The following is a 17726-nucleotide window of genomic DNA, read 5'->3' on the forward strand; positions in this document are numbered from 1 at the left end:
CCACCCATGTGCCCCTATAAGTTCCAGTTTTAAAACATACATATCATTTTGTGTACGCTCTCTCTCTACCTGAGATGTTTTTTTAAGCATCCAGTCTTTAAAAAGAAAACAATTTTGATAACTTCAGAGTAACAACAAACCAAAGACATTCTAATTGTTTACTTGTGCAGTTTTCTGGGTAGGCACTATTGGAGAGAAAAATTAGATGCATATAAATACATGTGAGAGAGAGAAGAGGTCTTTGCTAAGAGATTCAATTAAAGTTATCACTCACCATGTTTTAGTCATGTCATAAAAGTAAGAAAATGGGGATTATTTTCTAACTTTTATGTCAAAATGAAGATTATACAGAAATAAGCTTTATTTTGTTACTTTCATATTTAGAGTTATTGATTTTATTTTGTCAGCACTGGATAAGTGACACATTTTTTGTAATGCCTTTGGAAGGTTTTCACATAAGATAAGAAGCCCAGATGTAATAAGCACTATTGATTATAAAATGCTCTTCAGGTTAGATGACACTTAAGCATTTGCACCTGGACCATTACAGTCTCTCAGCCTTAATCTTGTTTCAGGTAATTGGCCTAGAATTTCAAGTGTTAAACACAACAGAAAGCTTCCTTGTGCTTTTATGAGCATTTGCTGGCACTGAATCCATATCACTTAAATTCAGATTGGACCGAGGGCTTCAAAACTTATAAAATGTTTGAAAAACAGCCATTTTGTGTGTCAGTGTTTCTGTGCAGTAAGAAAAACAAAACAACTGGATTTGAGAAACCCAAGTTTCGCTTTTTTTTGTGGTGGTTCCAGCTGTGTTCCAGATTAAGAAAATATACAAAAATTCAAATTTAAAAATAGAAATTAGATGGGGATCATTTAATGGACACTGTTTTTTTTACAGAGTGTGTTTAGATAGCAAAGCCACCTTTTGTATTTATGATACAACGTTTGCTTATCAAAAGTAATGACCTACAACTTGTTGGAACATGCTTATAAATACCGAGTTGTGCTGTATGTTGTCAGTCTTGTGACTTGTTAGAAAAGGCCATTGGCCCTTTTTTGGGGAGCAAGACTTATGCTTGGATTGTAGTTGAATTTTTGCCTGAATTTTTACCTACCTAGCTTTATATAAAATAAAAAAAAATGTCCCTTGAATCACTTGGCATGTTTTAAAACTTAAAACATTCCCTGATTGCTCTGACTTTTGTTCTGAATATTGAGTTTTCCTGGTATCATTTAGCTTTTGGTTGAATTCACCCTCACAGTGTAGTCTTTTATGTTATCGTCCTTACGGAGGAATTGTACGAACCTCGAGCAGGTCATTGCTTCATAACTAGAGGTTTGGCTCTCCTCAGATCTCTTCCCACAGCAGTGGGTGTCATGGTGAAAAAAGTTGTGTGTTTGATTATTTTCTTGATACCCTCTTTCCCTTCGGAATTTGGATGTTTTTAGGAATTAAATCAAAGGTGGACGAGCTGAAAGCAGCCTATGACAGAGAGGAGTCTCCAAATTTGGAAGAATACGAGCCTAACACCGTGGCCAGTTTGTTGAAGCAGTATTTGCGAGACCTTCCCGAGAATCTGCTTACCAAAGAGCTGATGCCTCGCTTTGAAGAGGCTTGTGGGCGGAGCACAGAGAGCGAGAAGGTGCAGGAATTCCAGCGCTTGCTCAAAGAGCTGCCAGAATGTAACCATCTTCTGATTTCTTGGCTGGTCGTGCACATGGACCATGTTATCGCGAAGGAACTGGAAACAAAAATGAATATACAGAACATTTCTATAGTGCTCAGCCCAACTGTTCAGGTACATGGCCTTCCCTGCACACGTGCCCTCTGATGCTGACCCTGGGGAGTCATTTTCTATTGCTAAATCGCACACCAAGCAGTTAACCAGCAAAAGTAGATACTAGAGTATTGGTCTTGTTCTCTCGGAACACGGACGGTGTCATGACTAGTATGTAGCTGTGCAATTTGAGTGTTGTACGGTCTTTGGTGTGGTTCTCCAAACCAGTTCCTGATGACAGTGATCCCTCATGAGTAGAGGAGGAGCCCGTGGTACCCACAGTTACAAAGTTCATCTGTAGACTTTGGGAGATTTCATTTATTTCTTCAAATAGCTTCATTAAGCTTCATTGCTTAATTATATTACACCCTATATCAGACTCCAGCACAGAGGGACCTGACCTCATTTGTTTGGTCAGGGATTTATCCTGATGATTTCATTCATAAAGATAGATCCTAGAGAAGGATTTTATAGAATTTTAATCTGAGGAGGCATTTCAGGGAATTGGTAGTATGTTAATTGGTGTCTCTTTACAGCATAAATACTTGGCCTTTGTTTATTGCTGTTGACTGGGTGATGGCACAGAGCGTTTATTGTCATTTAATTAGAGTTATACGGTATGCTCCATATTTTATTCAGGCCAGACACAAAAGGCAAAAAAAATGAAGTGATGATGTTTGTATTATTTTAAGCTCTCTTTTTGACCAGTATACTAGGTTATTATCAGCCATTGTTACAATGCACTGTTGTTGTAAGGGTGTATTTTCTTGTATTCAAGATTCTTTCATCGCTCATTGACTGTATTTTGGAAGCAAAATGTTTCTCAAATTTCAGTTTCATCGTTCAGACTAGTCAGAATTTCAGAATTTGGTAAATATTATATTGTTACTTAATATTACTATAGTAGGGATGATAGTTTCATAGAAGGTTCAAGTGTGTTGTTAAGTTTTAGGTAGAAAGTAATTGATGTCCTGATCTCCTAGCATATGAACGTGATATTTAAACACTGGTTGTGCATATGTGCCTGCAAAGCATTGATTTCCAGAGTAATGGCTCTCATGTCAAGCCCAGCTTGACAACTCCCGGTACTCTTCCTTGCCCTGTCCCTCGCTACATACACTGGTATGTGTTGAAGGTCTCAGAATAACTCGAGAGTAAAGAACATAAGATTTTTAAGATCAGTATTGCTAAAAAAAAAAAAAAAAAAGAGAAAATTGATGATCATTGAGTTCTGCATCCTTTTTCCTGTCCTTTTGTTTATTTATTTTTTCAAATTCCTTATGGTGCTTGAATACATGCTTAAATATATGCTGTCTTTCCATTCTCTTAAGTTGGTCAGTAATTTAGCAGAGCATGTCCAGTCACTGCCTTGGAAAAAAGTCACTCCCATGTCTACGATTAAAGGATGTACTATGCAGCAGACACAAATTAAATGAAATAAAATGATAATTTGAATAGGTTTTTGGGGTTTTTTTGGTTGGTTTTTTTTTTTTTTTTTTTTTTTTTTGCAAATCTTTTTATTTATTTTTTCTTAGATTAGCAATCGTGTCCTATATGTGTTTTTCACACATGTGCAAGAGCTCTTTGGAAATGTGATACTAAAGCAAGTGACCAAACCTCTTCGATGGTCTAACATGGCCACTATGCCTACACTGCCAGAGACCCAGGAGAACATCAAGGAGGAGATCAGAAGACAGGTGTGTGTGTGCTCAGCCCCACCTTCAACCCTAAAGAGCCTACCTTTGCTCTGACCCTTTTGGATGATTATGATGATCAACAGGGATGGTTCGGAGGAGGAGCTCTTGTTCACTGAGCACTTTCTGTGGGTCTGGAAATTGTTGGGCATGTTGTTCGTGGCACTCTGAGGGCAGAAATCTCTGCCTGGCCCTATTTCATGCCGGTGAAGTCAGAATATTGTGGTAGAAAGAATACAGATTTTGAAACCCAAAAGACCTGGCTTTAAATTCTTGCTGTGGTTAAAGTTAACTGATTTTTAGGCATACTGCTTAACCTCTGTTAACCTTGATGATCCCGTTTTAAAATGGGTCATCTTGTGGTTTGGCATGAAGATTACTACCATAAATGAGATAATGGTGCCAGACATGTTGTAAGGAGTCCAAAAGTGTTAACTTATCTGGACAGGGTTGCTGTTATCAGCCATGTTTTCCAGATAGAAATAAACTTGTGGAAATTAACTCACTGTGTCACGTGGCTTTAGTAAACTGTAGAACCAGAATTTGACCCCAAATCCAGTGCTTTTCCACCATTCTGTTTTGACAGAAAATACCGTTCATTTGATGTGTGTGTGTTTAGCAAAACTGATTACGAAATTCAGGGCCAAGAAATCTACCTATATTTGATTATTGTTATACTTTTTATTTGCATACATATTATCAAATTTTTGCTTGGTTTTCTTTCCTTTTATCTGCTCTGAGCTCCCATCATTAGTTGTTGATGTGTTGTGGGAAAGGGATGTGAATGAACTGTTACTGAACCAATGTAAATTAATGATGAGAACCTAATGCCCAGGCAAAAAAGGATTTTCAGTGATAGCCTCGAAAAAAATAGTTCACGCCATTATATCATTCCCTTACTAATAATTGAAAAATGGTTGTACATCTTTAGAAATTTCATATGGTTTTATTTTACAATGATGAGACATGGGATACCACTCAGTGTGTGGTATATTGTTTTCTAGGAGTTTCTTTTAAATTGTTTACATCGAGATTTGCAGGCTGGGATAAAGGATTTATCTAAAGAAGAAAGATTATGGGAAGTACAAAGAATTTTGACAGCCCTCAAAAGGAAACTGAGAGAAGCTAAGAGACAAGTGAGTAAATTTGGCATTTTGGTACGTCATGTCGATAATAGAATATAAACAGAATGCGCTGGAATTTTTAAAGTTAAGTTTCTCTTAAAACACAATATGTACATGTCTCCTGAAGTAAAGTTCCCTGAGTGTTCCCAGTTCTGGATTATTGATCCTTCATTTTGGTATCAGGGAAATGATTATTTAGGAAGTTGGTTTTTTGGTTTTTGTTTTTTTTAAGTCAAACAGATGATTTTACTAAAAGCTGTTTTGTCATTTCCTGCTTGGTTGTACTTGTAAACAGAAGCAATTGGATAGTGATACATTTCAGAGACTGCTGGGGAATTTGAAGCCTTTGAGTCAGCTCTTGGGAAACATGAGGAGGCAGTTTTATTCACCTCATAAAAGGAAGAGTAGCCTGTGACTCCTGCTAAGTTTGGGGCACACGAATCAGACTTTTCATCTCCTCTCATGTATGTTTCTTGGTTCTGGGGCCGTGGGTTGCCTCTCGTGTATGTTGCTTGGTTCTGGGGCCGTGGGTTGCCTAGCCAAAAGGCTGAGATCTCAGATCTCTGGACCCTCTTACAGCCTGTGTTCAGATTCAATGGCGGGCCCCACAGTACTTCCAGGGAACGTTAGTCAGCATCCATCAGACTGCTAGAGCATGATCAGTGGTGGGTCACCATTGTGGTTGTGCTAACAGACAAAGACAGCTCATGTATTTATGTTGCTCTGAGATTAGAGATTTGCATTTATGTGGAACTTAGCTTTGTCAGAGAGGAAACATGAGATGTTTGCACATGCCTTCTAGGACTGGCAGACTGGCAAAAGCCCTTTGTGTGTTTTTCTTCCTTCTTTTCTCCTGCTTACCAGATTATCTGTCTTTTTTTTTTTTTCCCTATGCCTGTTGTCGTTGTTCTCTTCATGCTTCAGTCTGGAACCAGTGACTGACCGATTAGCCCTCATGGTTGTAATTGTTACCCACGTGGCATTGCCTCTCAGACTTGAAGTGAAGGGTCTCTGACCTGTGACAGGGATAACGTATGTTTGGTTTTCATTACTCTTGCTTCTCCTTTCTCTTGGTTAAAAGAATTGTGACAGAGCAAACCAGAGGCACTTTAGAAAGGATGGATTACTTTTACTCTACCAATTTTCTTTATGCTAACTCTTTATAGCTGCTCGTTCATTTATAAAATTCTCAAAAGGTTTTGTCAAGTTGATTTCAACCTTGAGAAATAAATTATTTATTTTTTAAAGTTTATTTGACAGAGAACAAGCAGGGGCAGAGAGAGAGAAGATAGGATCCAAAGCAGCCTCTGTGATAGCCAAGAGCCCGATGTGGGGCTTGAACTCACAAACCGTGAGATCATGACCTGAGCTGAAGTCCGACGTTTAACCAGCTGAGCCACCCAGGCGCCCCAAAAATCCTTCATATGTAGACAACATGACTGTCTACATACAAAATCTATAAAAAAACTGATAAGTGAATTTAGCACAATTGTGGGATACAAGACTAGATACACAGAAGTCTGCTGTATTTCTGTATATTAGCAATGAGCAATCAGATATTGGACCTAAAAAGAAGAACAAAGACCGAAATAGGTGGAGTGATATATCTTAATATTGTTAAAATGTTAGGTTTTCTCAAATTTATCTGTGGATTTAATCCCAATCAAAATCTAAACAGGTGGGCTTGTAGAAATTAATAAGCTCTTCTAAAATTTATGTGAAAATACAAATGATGTAAACAATTGTAGAAAAAGAACAACATTGGAGGACTTGTACTACCTGATATTAAGACTTGCTCTGAAATTACAGTAACCAAGATAGTAGATGTTGGATAAAGACAAGCATATAGAGGAGAAAGTCCAGAAATAGACCCACCAATATATGGGCAGTTAATTTTCCACAAAGATGATAAGACAATTCAATGGGGAAGGATTTTCTTTTCAACAAATGGTGTTGGAACAATTGAATATCTGTATGCAAAAAAAGAATGACCAAAACAAAATCCTTGACTCTTTCTACACAGCATATGCAAAAACTAAGTCAAAGTGAATCTAAGACCTGAAAAGAACTTCCAGAAGAAAGGATAGAAGATCTTACTGACTCTGACTCAGGTCAGGCAGTAATTTCTTAAATAGGACACAATACCCATGAACTGTTAAAAAAAAAAAAAAAAAAAAATTGTTAGATTACATCTCATCAGCATTCTAAAACCTGCTCTTCAGGGGCACCTGGGTGGCTCAGTCAGTTGAGCACCTGACTCTTGGTTTCAGCCCAGGTCATGATTTCACAGTTCGTGAGATCGAGCCCTGCGTCGGGCTCTACGCTGATGGCACAGAACCTGCTTGGAATTCTCTCTCTCCCTCTCTCTCTGCCCCTCCCCTGTTCACACATGCACATGCTCTCTGTTCTCTCTCAAAATAAATAAACATTAAAAATAAATAAAAATAAATCGCTTCTCGGCCTTTTGGCTAAGATCAAGTGTAAAAATAAATAAAAATAAAACATGCTCTTCAAAAGACACTGAAGAAAATGAGTATACAAGGCAGAGGCTGTGACAAAATATTTGCGAAAACACATACCTGATAAAGGACTCAAATATATAAAAAACTTAAGACAACAAAATTTTCTTTTTAGAGTTTATTTTTTTTAAGCAGATTTAGGTTCATAGCAAAATTGAGAGGAAGATACAGAGATTTCCCATATACCCTCTGCTCTCCCACCAGAGTATGGTACATTTGTTATAATAAGAATTCAGTTTTTAAAAGGGCAAAAAAGCTGGGGTGACTGGGTGGCTCAGTTAAGCGTCTGACTCTTGATTTTGGCTCAGGTCGTGATCTCATGGTTCATGGAATTGAGCCCTCCCGTTGGGCTCTGCGCTCACAGTGAGGAGCCTGCTTAGGATTCTCTGTCTTCCCCTCTCTGCCCCCCTTCCCCCTTGTGTGTGTGCACACGCTCTTAAACATTTTTTTTTTTAAAAGGCAAAAAAGTCGGGGCGCCTGGGTGGCGCAGTCGGTTAAGCGTCCGACTTCGGCCAGGTCACGATCTCGCGGTCCGTGAGTTCGAGCCCCGCGTCAGGCTCTGGGCTGACGGCTCGGAGCCTGGAGCCTGTTTCCGATTCTGTGTCTCCCTCTCTCTCTGCCCCTCCCCCGTTCATGCTCTCTCTCTGTCCCAAAAATAAATTAAAAACGTTAAAAAATAAATAAATAAATAAAAGGCAAAAAAGTTGAACAGGCACTTTACCAAAGATCATGTACAGATGACAAATAAGCACATGCAAATAAACAGTGCTCAACATCGTTTATCATAAAGGAAATACATATTGAAACCACAGTGAGATACCACTACACGCCAACAAGAATGATTAAAAATAAAAATACCAGGTGTTGCCAAGAATGTGGGGCAACGGGAATGCTCATTGTTGCTCTTGGTAATGCAAAATGGTACAGTAATTTTGGAAAACAGTTTGGCAGTTTCTTATAAAGTTAAACATATGGTTACCATATGACCAAGCAATACCACTTTTAAGTATTTAAAAGAAGGAAGCATATGTACCCACTCGAAGCATATATGTACGAAATGTACATAAACAGCTCTGGTTATAATAGTTCAAAACCAGGAAGGATCCAAATGTCCATCAGCTGGTGAATGGATAAACAACTTGATGTACATTTATGTTGTGGCATATTACTCAGCAAACTACCAATACAAACAACAAAATAGATGAATAGTAAAAGCTTTATGCTGAGGGCACCTGGGTGGCTCAGCCAGTTAAGCATCTGACTCTTGCTTTTTTGGCTCAAGTCATGATCTCATGGTTTGTGGGTTGGAGCCCACTGTTGGGCTCTGTATTGCCAGGGTGAAGCCTGCTTGGGATATTCATTATCTCTCTCTCTCTCTCACTCTCACTCTCACTTTCACTCTCTCACTCTGTCTCCCTCCTTCCCTCCCTCCCCTTCTTTCCCCCTCCCTCTCTCTCAAAATAAACTTAAAAAAAAAAAAAGCATAATGCTAAGTGAAAGAAGCTACATAAAAAAAGATATTCTTACTGACTGATTCAATTTATATGACACTCAAGAAAAGGCAAAACTATAGCAATGGAAAACAGGTCAGTGGTTGCCAGAGGCCAGCAGATGGTGGAAGAACCCAAGGGTACTTTGTGTGGTGATGGAAATGTTCTGTAATGTGATTATTGTGCTGGTTACTTAACTGTATTCATTTGCCAAACTAATTGAATTGTATACTTAAAATTGACAACATCCAAACAAACAAAAAGATCACAGACGGTCATTTATATGGATGGGTTCCAGAAATGGTGAGCACGTTAACCAGAATTAAACATTTTTCATAGTGCGACCACAGACTAAGATGCACACCTTACTTTGGAAGCACAGTTAACAAATGCTCATCTATCCAGTGGGTCACCTGACTGTTACTGCTACTTTTACAATTCTGGGAAGTGAGAAGGAAGTTTGGTGATGGTGTGGAATTGTTGAATACGTGTTACATAGGGGCTGAGCAGTTCTTTTTCATTTGTCTTACCCAATAGGAGTGTGAAACCAAGATTGCACAAGAGATTGCCAGTCTTTCAAAAGAGGATGTTTCCAAAGAAGAAATGAATGAAAATGAAGAAGTTATAAATATTCTCCTTGCTCAGGTAAGCTAAACTTTGGCTTCAGGTAAGCTCTCTACTTTGCAAGATCCTTTCTTAAAAATAAAAATTGTACATAATTAAGGTATACAGCGTAATGGTTGATACACCTATACACAGTGAAGCGATTACTATGGTGAAGCTAATTAACATTGTTTCCTCATACAGTTACCTTTTTCTTTTGTGATGGGAACACCTGAAATCTATTCTTTTAGTACATTTCCACTAATTAATACAATGTTATTAACTATAGTCCTCATGCCTGTATACTAGATCTCTAGACTTACTTATCCTTTTGTAATTGCAACTTTGTATCTTTTGACCAACATCTCGCCATTTTCCCCATCCCTTAGCCTCTGGTAACCACTGTTCTACTCTCTACTTCTAGGAGTTCTACTTTTTTTTTTTTTTTTTTTTTTTTAACATTCCACATAGAAGTGAGATCATACAGTATTTGTCTTTTGTATGGCTTGTTTCACTTAGCATAGTGTCCTCCAGGTTCATTGTCATAAATGGCAAGATTTCCTTCTTTCTCATGGCTGAATAAGATTCCTGTGTCTGTGTGTGTTCATACACACCCCGCATCTATCCATTCATGCATTGACCATGAAGCTGTTTTCATATTTTGACTCTTGTGAATAATGCTGCAGTAAACGTGGCAGGGCAGGTATCTCTTCAGTCTTCTTTTCATTTCCTTTGGGTATATGCCCAGAGGTGGAATTGCTGGATCGTATGGTAGTTCTTCTGTTCTGTTTTTTCATAACGGCTGGGCTCGGTTTACATTCCTACCAACAGTGTGCTCTGTGAATGTGGTATATCACATTTATTGACTTGCATATGTTGGACCATCCTTACGCCCCAGAGATCAATCCTTCTTTCAACGTTTTTTATTTATTTTTGGGACAGAGAGAGACAGAGCATGAACGGGGGAGGGGCAGACAGAGAGGGAGACACAGAATCGGAAACAGGCTCCAGGCTCCGAGCCGTCAGCCCAGAGCCTGACGCGGGGCTCGAACTCACGGACCGTGAGATCGTGACCTGGCTGAAGTCGGACGCTTAACCGACTGCGCCACCCAGGCGCCCCGAGATCAATCCTTCTTGATCATGGTGTATGATCTCTTTGCTTCTGTGTTCATCAAGGATATTGACCTGTAATTTTCTTTTCTTGTAGTGTCTTTGTCTGGCTCTGGTAATCATAGTGCTGGCCTTATAAAAGGAAGTTTGAGAGCATTCCTTTTTCCGTTTTCTTGGAAGAGTTTGAAAAGGATTGGCATTACTTCTTTAAATGTTTGGTAGAATTTATCTGTGAAGCCATCTGGTTGTGGTTTTTGCTTGGTTGGGTGATTTTTGAGAACTGATTCAGTGTTTGTACTACTCTGTTCAGATTTGCTGTGCCATCATGGGTCAGTCTTGGTAGGTACTGTGTTTCTAAGAGCATACCCATTTCTTCTAGGTTATCCAGTTTGTTGGTGTATAAATGTTGATAGTAGCCTCTCATGATGCTTTGTATTCCTGTGGTATCAGTTGTAGTTTTTCCTCTTTCATGTATAGTTTTGAGTCCTTTTATTGTAGCTAAAGGTTTGTCAATTTTGTCTTTTCAAAAGACGAACTCTTGGAGTGCCTGGGTGGCTCAGTCGTTTGAGTGTCTGACTCTTGATTTTGGTTCAGGTCTTGATCTTTGTGGGTTCAAGTCCCACATTGGGCTTTGCACTGAAAGCTCAGAGCCTGCTTGGGATTCTCTCTCCCTCTCTCTCTCTGCCCCTCTGTGCATGCTACTGTGCACGTGTGTGCTCTCTCAAAAATAAACATTTACAAAAATAAAAAAACCCAACTCTTAGTTTCATTAATCTTTTGTATTGTTTTTCTAGTCTCTATTTCATTTATTTCTGCTCTGATCTGTATTATTTCCTCCCTTTTGCTAATTTTAAGTTTAGTTTGTTCTTTTTCTAGTTCCTTCAGCTGTAAAGATACGTTGTTTGAGATCTTTCTTTTTTCTTAATGAAGGCATTTATCACCATAAACTTCCCTCTTCGAGTTGCTCTTACTTCATCCTGTAGTTTTGACACGTTGTGTTTCTACTTTCATTCATCTCTAGATATTTGATTTCTTCTTTGACCCGTTGGTCCTTCAAGAGTGTGTTGCAAGACTCTAAATGGTCCTCATATATTATAGGTGTGAGTCTTTTAAAGAAACTCGAAAGATGATTAAGTGGCTTTAATGGGATCATGCCTGTTGTATTTGTTGGTTTTAACTTTTATGTGGTGTTTGCTGAAGTGTTCAGGAGAAACTATCCTCTACTGACTGCCACTTCCTGGACACTGTTCTAGATGCTTGATCTCATTTTATCCACACACAGGTCTGAGTTATAATGTTTTCCATAACTTACAGGGGAGTTGTAATTAATTTGTTTCATGTTAATGAGATGGCACTTTAATTTTTTTTCTTTTTTCAACGTTTTTTATTTATTTTTGGGACAGAGAGAGACAGAGCATGAACGGGGGAGGGGCAGAGAGAGAGGGAGACACAGAATCGGAAACAGGCTCCAGGCTCCGAGCCATCAGCCCAGAGCCTGACGCGGGGCTCGAACTCACGGACCGCAAGATCGTGACCTGGCCAAAGTCGGACGCTTAACCGACTGCGCCACCCAGGCGCCCCGAGATGGCACTTTAAAAAAAATGAAAGTTTATTCTTTCATTTTGAGAGAGAAAGAGTGTGTGAGTGAGCGGGGGAGGGGGAGAGAGAGAATCCCAAGCAGGCTCTGCCCTGCCAGCACAGAGCCCAACGCGGGGCTTGAGCCCATGAACCATGTGATCATGGGCTGAAACCAAGAGTCAGACACTTAACCGATTGAGCCACGGAAGCGCCCAGACTTTTAATATTTTAAAATGTGTTTTTCCTGACCACAAAGTTTGGGATCCTTGAAATGTAACAGTATAGATTTTATCTGATTGTTGTTGCTGATAACACCTGTTTAGATATTTTCATTTTATTCTTTGTGGGTGAACTCATTTGTTGGAGATGAATTGCTTTATTATTCATTCATTGATTTGATAAATAGCTCTTGAGTACCTACTGTATTCCAGGCATAGAGTTGGAAATGAGCTCCTTTCTTTCTCTCTGCATTTCTCAAGTCAGCCTCACTCTGTTCTGGAAATTCCTAGAGGTTAACCAGAAATGAAGTCCTAGGTTCTGATGGCAGTCCGTGTATTTCCAGAAATTCACATGTGTGGGGTACCTAAAGCTTTACAAGTTCCATTCCTTTTCTGTCACTTTTTTTTTTTAATGTTTATTCATTTCTGGGAGAGAAAGTGAGAGTGCTAGTGGGGGGAGGGGCAGAGAGAGAGGAAGACACGGAATCTGAAGCAGGCTCTGAGCTGTCAACACAGAGCCCGATGTGGGGCTCGAACCCATGAACTGCAGGATCATGACCTGAGCTGAAGTTGGGCGTTTAACTGAGCCACCCAGGCGTCCCCCTTTTCTTTCACTTCTGAGAAGGACATTGTTTTACCTAGCAGGAATACAGCTCTTCCCCTGAAGACAGGATAAAGTCCCAGATTATGTCTTTAGTTCAGAGTTTTTCAGTCTGACATTTTTCAGAACATGAGCTTTTTTTTTTTTTTTTTTTTAATTTTTTTTCAACGTTTTTTATTTATTTTTGGGACAGAGAGAGACTGAGCATGAACGGGGGAGGGGCAGAGAGAGAGGGAGACACAGAATCGGAAACAGGCTCCAGGCTCCGAGCCATCAGCCCAGAGCCTGACGCGGGGCTCGAACTCACAGACCGCGAGATCGTGACCTGGCTGAAGTCGGACGCTTAACCGACTGCGCCACCCAGGCGCCCCCAGAACATGAGCTTTAATGGGTCCCCTGGGTAAAGGGAAAGCATCTGTGTTTAGAAACACATGGGGAGGGAACGCTGCATATTACATCTCTGAGAGCTTGCTTGTGCCTGCTGGAGGCTTTGAGTACTTCCCTCTAGAATTTGACCCCAGTGGCATTCAGGTTCAAACACAGGTGCTTATCCTTTCAATACCTAGAAGTTGAGAAGGAAATGCTGTAGACCCTTGCCTCCGACTCCTTGTTTTCCATAGCCTGACATTTCTGCCTCTGAAATTTTGTCTGCTTTGGTTCTTTTCTAGACTCATTTCTAGACTCATAGGTTGGAGGGGTTAGCTTCCCTTTGGTGATCCAGTTTTAGAAATGTATATCTGTGAAAGCAGAATATTGACTGTTTATCATCTCTGGGGACGTGGGTTGAGGAGGACGGTGGATTTTGGTGAGGAGGAAAGATTTCATCTGGAATGTTTTCCCTTTACCAGGATTTGCTTTAGGGTGATACACCAGCTGCGCATCTCCTGGGTCCTTCTTTTCCTAGTTCTATCTTGACCCCGAAATAGATAAGAGAGGTCCTTACTGAGAAGTAGAAAGGCATTCAGGAGGGACTGGGAATCAAAAACAGACAGTCACTTGACCTTTGTGCCCAGGGTACTGGTTCATCGGGAGCCTTTGCAAATTGAGGACAGGGGATTCTGAGGTGGCATTTTTTGTCTTGGGAAAAATCTAGATATTCCTCCCAAATAACTTAGTCTACTTTTTCTCAGCCTTTCCGTGACATTAGTTAGGGAAACAGGATTATAAGCTTTGTAGTACAAGCTTTCCCATAACTTGTGTTACGTATGGGGCTAAAGAATTTAAGGCAACATAGGAGACCCCAAAAAGGTGACATTCCCTAGACTCATACTCTCGAAGGTGCTCACCAGTGGTCATTATTTCAGGAGAACGAGATCCTGACTGAACAGGAGGAGCTTCTAGCCATGGAGCAGTTTCTGCGCCGACAGATCGCCTCCGAAAAAGAAGAGATCGAACGCCTCAGAGCTGAGATTGCTGAAATTCAGAGGTAGAGGAAAGCAGAGGGTCTTAGTTTTAAGTTCGCAGGAATGTTTACTGGAAAACGCACGTAGTTGTTTCAGCTCTCAGACTTCCACGCAAAAGAACTGGGCATCCGAACCAGTCAGCTTTACCGTTTCTTCCTAAGTGGCTCCACTGAGTGGACCCGTGGAGCGCTGGTGAAGGGGAAGGAAGGGCGGGAGGGCAGCAGCGCGCTCCTCTGCTCACCGGCTCTCTCGGCCTCCCGCCCGCAGCCGCCAGCAGCACGGCCGCAGCGAGACCGAGGAGTACTCCTCCGACAGCGAGAGCGAGAGCGAGGACGAGGAGGAGCTGCAGATCATCCTGGAGGACCTCCAGAGGCAGAACGAGGAGCTAGAAGTGAGCACCGGCTTCCAGAAAGTTTCCCTTAGCAGCGGTCTTCCTTTCTGTGGGAACGAGCGGGAGGCTGAGGAGAGAGTTGAGGGGACGTCTCACCGGAGCCGGCCGGGCGCGCCGCACAGTGTGGCCTCAGCGGGCGTCCTTGGGCTGTGGCGGCTGCCCCGACTGCCCTCGAACCGCTGCGAAAGATCTGGGCTCAGTTCCCAGAGATGAGCAGAAAGAGCAATGCTGGTGGAAGAGGTCGAAAAGCCTCCTGACTCTCCTGTGGGTAAAATGGGGACAGAGCTTTCTCTTGTCCCTTAACCCTCGGAGCAGCCAGTGTGTCGGCCCCAGGGATCGGGGAGGCAACCGCGTGGTGAAAAGCAAGAGATTTCTGTGGTCGCGATCGGAGTTCCCCTGCTTACCCCAGATTAATCATTGTCTCCAGATGTACCTCAGGGGTTGAGAGAGGAGAGCCCTTCTCGTCTTGCTCTAAGAACAGGGCGACGGCTTGCTTTCCCTCGTCCCGGTGCACTCAGCCTCCCACTGCATAGAAAATAGAATCCCGCACAAAACTGCCGCCCACAGAAGTCCCGTGGACAGAGTTCCGAGGGGCTGCCCACCAAGGTCCACGTCCCAGGACACTGGCTACGGCCACGGGTGTGTCGTGGGAGAAGCAGAGCAGCGGTTGAGGCCTGGGCCACCAGGTGGCTTCCCTTCTTTACAAGGGCCTCCCGTTGGCACTTTAGTTTGCTTTCCTAACATTTGGCAGACCACATGAAAATCCTAAGTAGGAAGATCTATTCCAGAATTGTAGTACTTGGGATCTAGGTGTAGCCGCTGTAAGAGAGGATACTCTCGCGGTTTGAACAAGACGGTTCTGTCCCTCCCCTGGCAGACATGCACGTCTGCCACCCTCCACACGGGAAGCCCTCCCCCCACGTGGAAAACATTTGGGGTCCAGAGTGGCCTTAGGTCTTGCCCACTCTCAGCAGGAAGGGGGAAGGAATCCAAGGATGCCTGGTGGTTAAGGGCCTCCGCTCATACCTTGTTAGCAGAGGCACAGTCACGTGGCTGTAGGTAGCCGCAAGGGAGCCTGGGAAACGCAGGCTGCGTAGAAATGCCACAGCACAGAGAGGAGAGGGTGCGCCGTGCAGCCAGTAAGTAGCCTGCTACCGAGGGAGGTTTCTAGGGTTCTGGGATTAGCTACTGTCTGGCTACCTCGACTTTGCTGAATGCACACGGATCATTTAGAACTGATAGTTTTCTGTAGTTTTTGCTTCAGTAGCACAGCTCAGCTGTAAAGTAATGCCATTCACAAAAGACAAAGGACGTTCACTTTGGAGATAAATCTGGGATTTGATCCTGTCTCTGACGTCCCCCTCTAGTGGCTGGTCGAGTCCCTCTCATCTTCTGCTTACTTAAGGGCTAGTCAGGAGCCAGTTCAAAACATACACCTACTTGAAACACTGAAATATTTATTATTATTAAGCGAACTGTTTTCTCTTGGTACATTTATGTTTTCCAGATGTGTTCACTCTTCTGTAATTAGCAGCAGTTTTGTTCTTGAATTTTGTGCATTCGGGGTCGAGGTGTTGATGTGTCTCATTTGCACATCCGTGTTCCTGTCTCCAGTCTCACAACTGAGTTGACTAAAACAGAATAGATTGCTGTGTAGCACACCCTTGCTAACTGTTCTCTATTCCTGAATCTGTTCCTTTGGACCTTCTTGCTTAAGTGACGACTGTTCTTTTGTCGTTCCTCAAGATAAAGAACAATCATTTGAATCAAGCAATTCACGAAGAGCGAGAGGCCATCGTCGAGCTGCGGGTGCAGCTCCGCCTGCTTCAGCTGCAGCGAGCCAAGCCCGAGCCGCCAGGGCAGGACGACGAGGAGCCCGAGAGGCGCGGGGCCGGCCAGCCGCCCAGAGACGGCGCCCCGGAGACGAAAGCGGCTAAGGAGCAGGCCAAGCCGTCGCCGAGCAGAGACAGGAAGGAGACGCCCATCTGAGCAGCCCAGACCCAACGAGACCCGTGCATCTTACTGTAATCCCGAGAGTCAGAGTGCACAACTCTGTGCTGTACATTCTGTAAAGATGTCTTTTCTCCTCAGACTCTTTCTTCTCTCACACGTATGACTTCTCCGCGTCAGGCTCAGGTTACACGGGAGGACAAAGCAGTGCACGCATTGTGGGCTTGTAGGGGACAGATGAGTTTTCCAGATAGTGTCAGCTTATTTGAAGATTAATTTTCCTTGTTAACTTAAAACTATTTTAACCCTTGAGTGGCTTCTTTTTAAACCAAAAATCGTCTTTCTTTGCTTTTTTATTACAGCAGAATCAGGATCTCTTTCTCTCGGTGGTGGGGGGGGGGGGGGGGGGGGTGGAGCCAAACAAGGTAAATCCTGTTCCTGCCTTGTGGATTGCCCCGTAGTGTCACCCTCCGGGATCTCTGCTTACTAGTCACTCTTGCTTGTGCCTTTTACACCTTCTCGGTGCAGATTCTATAATGGGGAGCTGCCTCAGATTTCCTGACTGGCCAGAATGGCTGTTACTGAGGTTACCTTTGCCCACCCTTGTCACCCTCTCCTTTGACGGCCCTAAACCAGTCCATGAACCTGAGTCACCGGATGGCCTGACCTGTCACAGAGCTGCCAGTGGAGCCCGCCCGCTGGCCCCGGGGCAGCGTGGCCCCCGTGTAGGAGCAGCCGCTAGGCTCCTGCGGGCTCCTCGCTGCCGGTGATCACATGCTTTTCAGTGGGTTGGTCGGAGGTAGCCGCCTGACCTGAGGCCTCCACACAGAGGACCGGTTCCTTAACCCGGAGATCTTCTCATGTGACTGATCTTCCATTAAACACAGGATGACTTAGATTGCTTGCTTGGGCTGGAATGTAAAAGTCTCTTTGCCTGAATAAGCCATATATGCTCTTAAACAAAAGTGTTCAATTACCCGTATCCTATGATCTCAGTGAACCTGCTGACGGACTCCCAATTGACAAGATTGAGCAATAGAAAAAAACTTTTCCTTTAAATGATAGCTGTGATTCCCCGACCCCGTTTTCTTGCTTCTGTAACTTCTCCGGTGACTGAGGCATCTGGGAGGTCAGCTCTCGGGCACCTTTGTTCAGTGACGCTCTGTCTGAATAAATGGCACCCGTGAGGTAGGTCAGCTCTCATGGCTGTGAAGATAAACCCCACGCACTCAAGGTGATGGAAACAAACCCCCCACGAGGGCTC

The 17726-nt window shown here is 42.7% G+C and overlaps 1 protein-coding gene across 2 annotated transcripts in view; it reads left to right on the forward strand.

Moving 5' to 3' along the window:
• Window positions 1-16604, forward strand: part of RALBP1 (ralA binding protein 1) — a 49193-nt gene extending 32589 nt beyond the window's left edge. Inside the window, exons 4-10 of one of the 2 annotated variants that reach the window (XM_058692707.1) lie at window positions 1453-1802; window positions 3317-3478; window positions 4480-4611; window positions 9146-9253; window positions 14023-14144; window positions 14389-14512; window positions 16259-16604. In XM_058692707.1, coding sequence (XP_058548690.1) covers window positions 1453-1802; window positions 3317-3478; window positions 4480-4611; window positions 9146-9253; window positions 14023-14144; window positions 14389-14512; window positions 16259-16501 — 1241 coding nt within the window. In that variant the 3' untranslated portion in view covers window positions 16502-16604. The remainder of the gene's footprint in view (window positions 1-1452; window positions 1803-3316; window positions 3479-4479; window positions 4612-9145; window positions 9254-14022; window positions 14145-14388; window positions 14513-16258) is intronic. The other variant, XM_058692708.1, reaches the window with a different exon arrangement.
• Window positions 16605-17726: the final 1122 nt, after the last annotated feature.

This window comes from Neofelis nebulosa, chromosome 11 (genome assembly GCF_028018385.1).
Source record: "Neofelis nebulosa isolate mNeoNeb1 chromosome 11, mNeoNeb1.pri, whole genome shotgun sequence".
NCBI classification, from domain to species: Eukaryota; Metazoa; Chordata; class Mammalia; order Carnivora; family Felidae; genus Neofelis; species Neofelis nebulosa.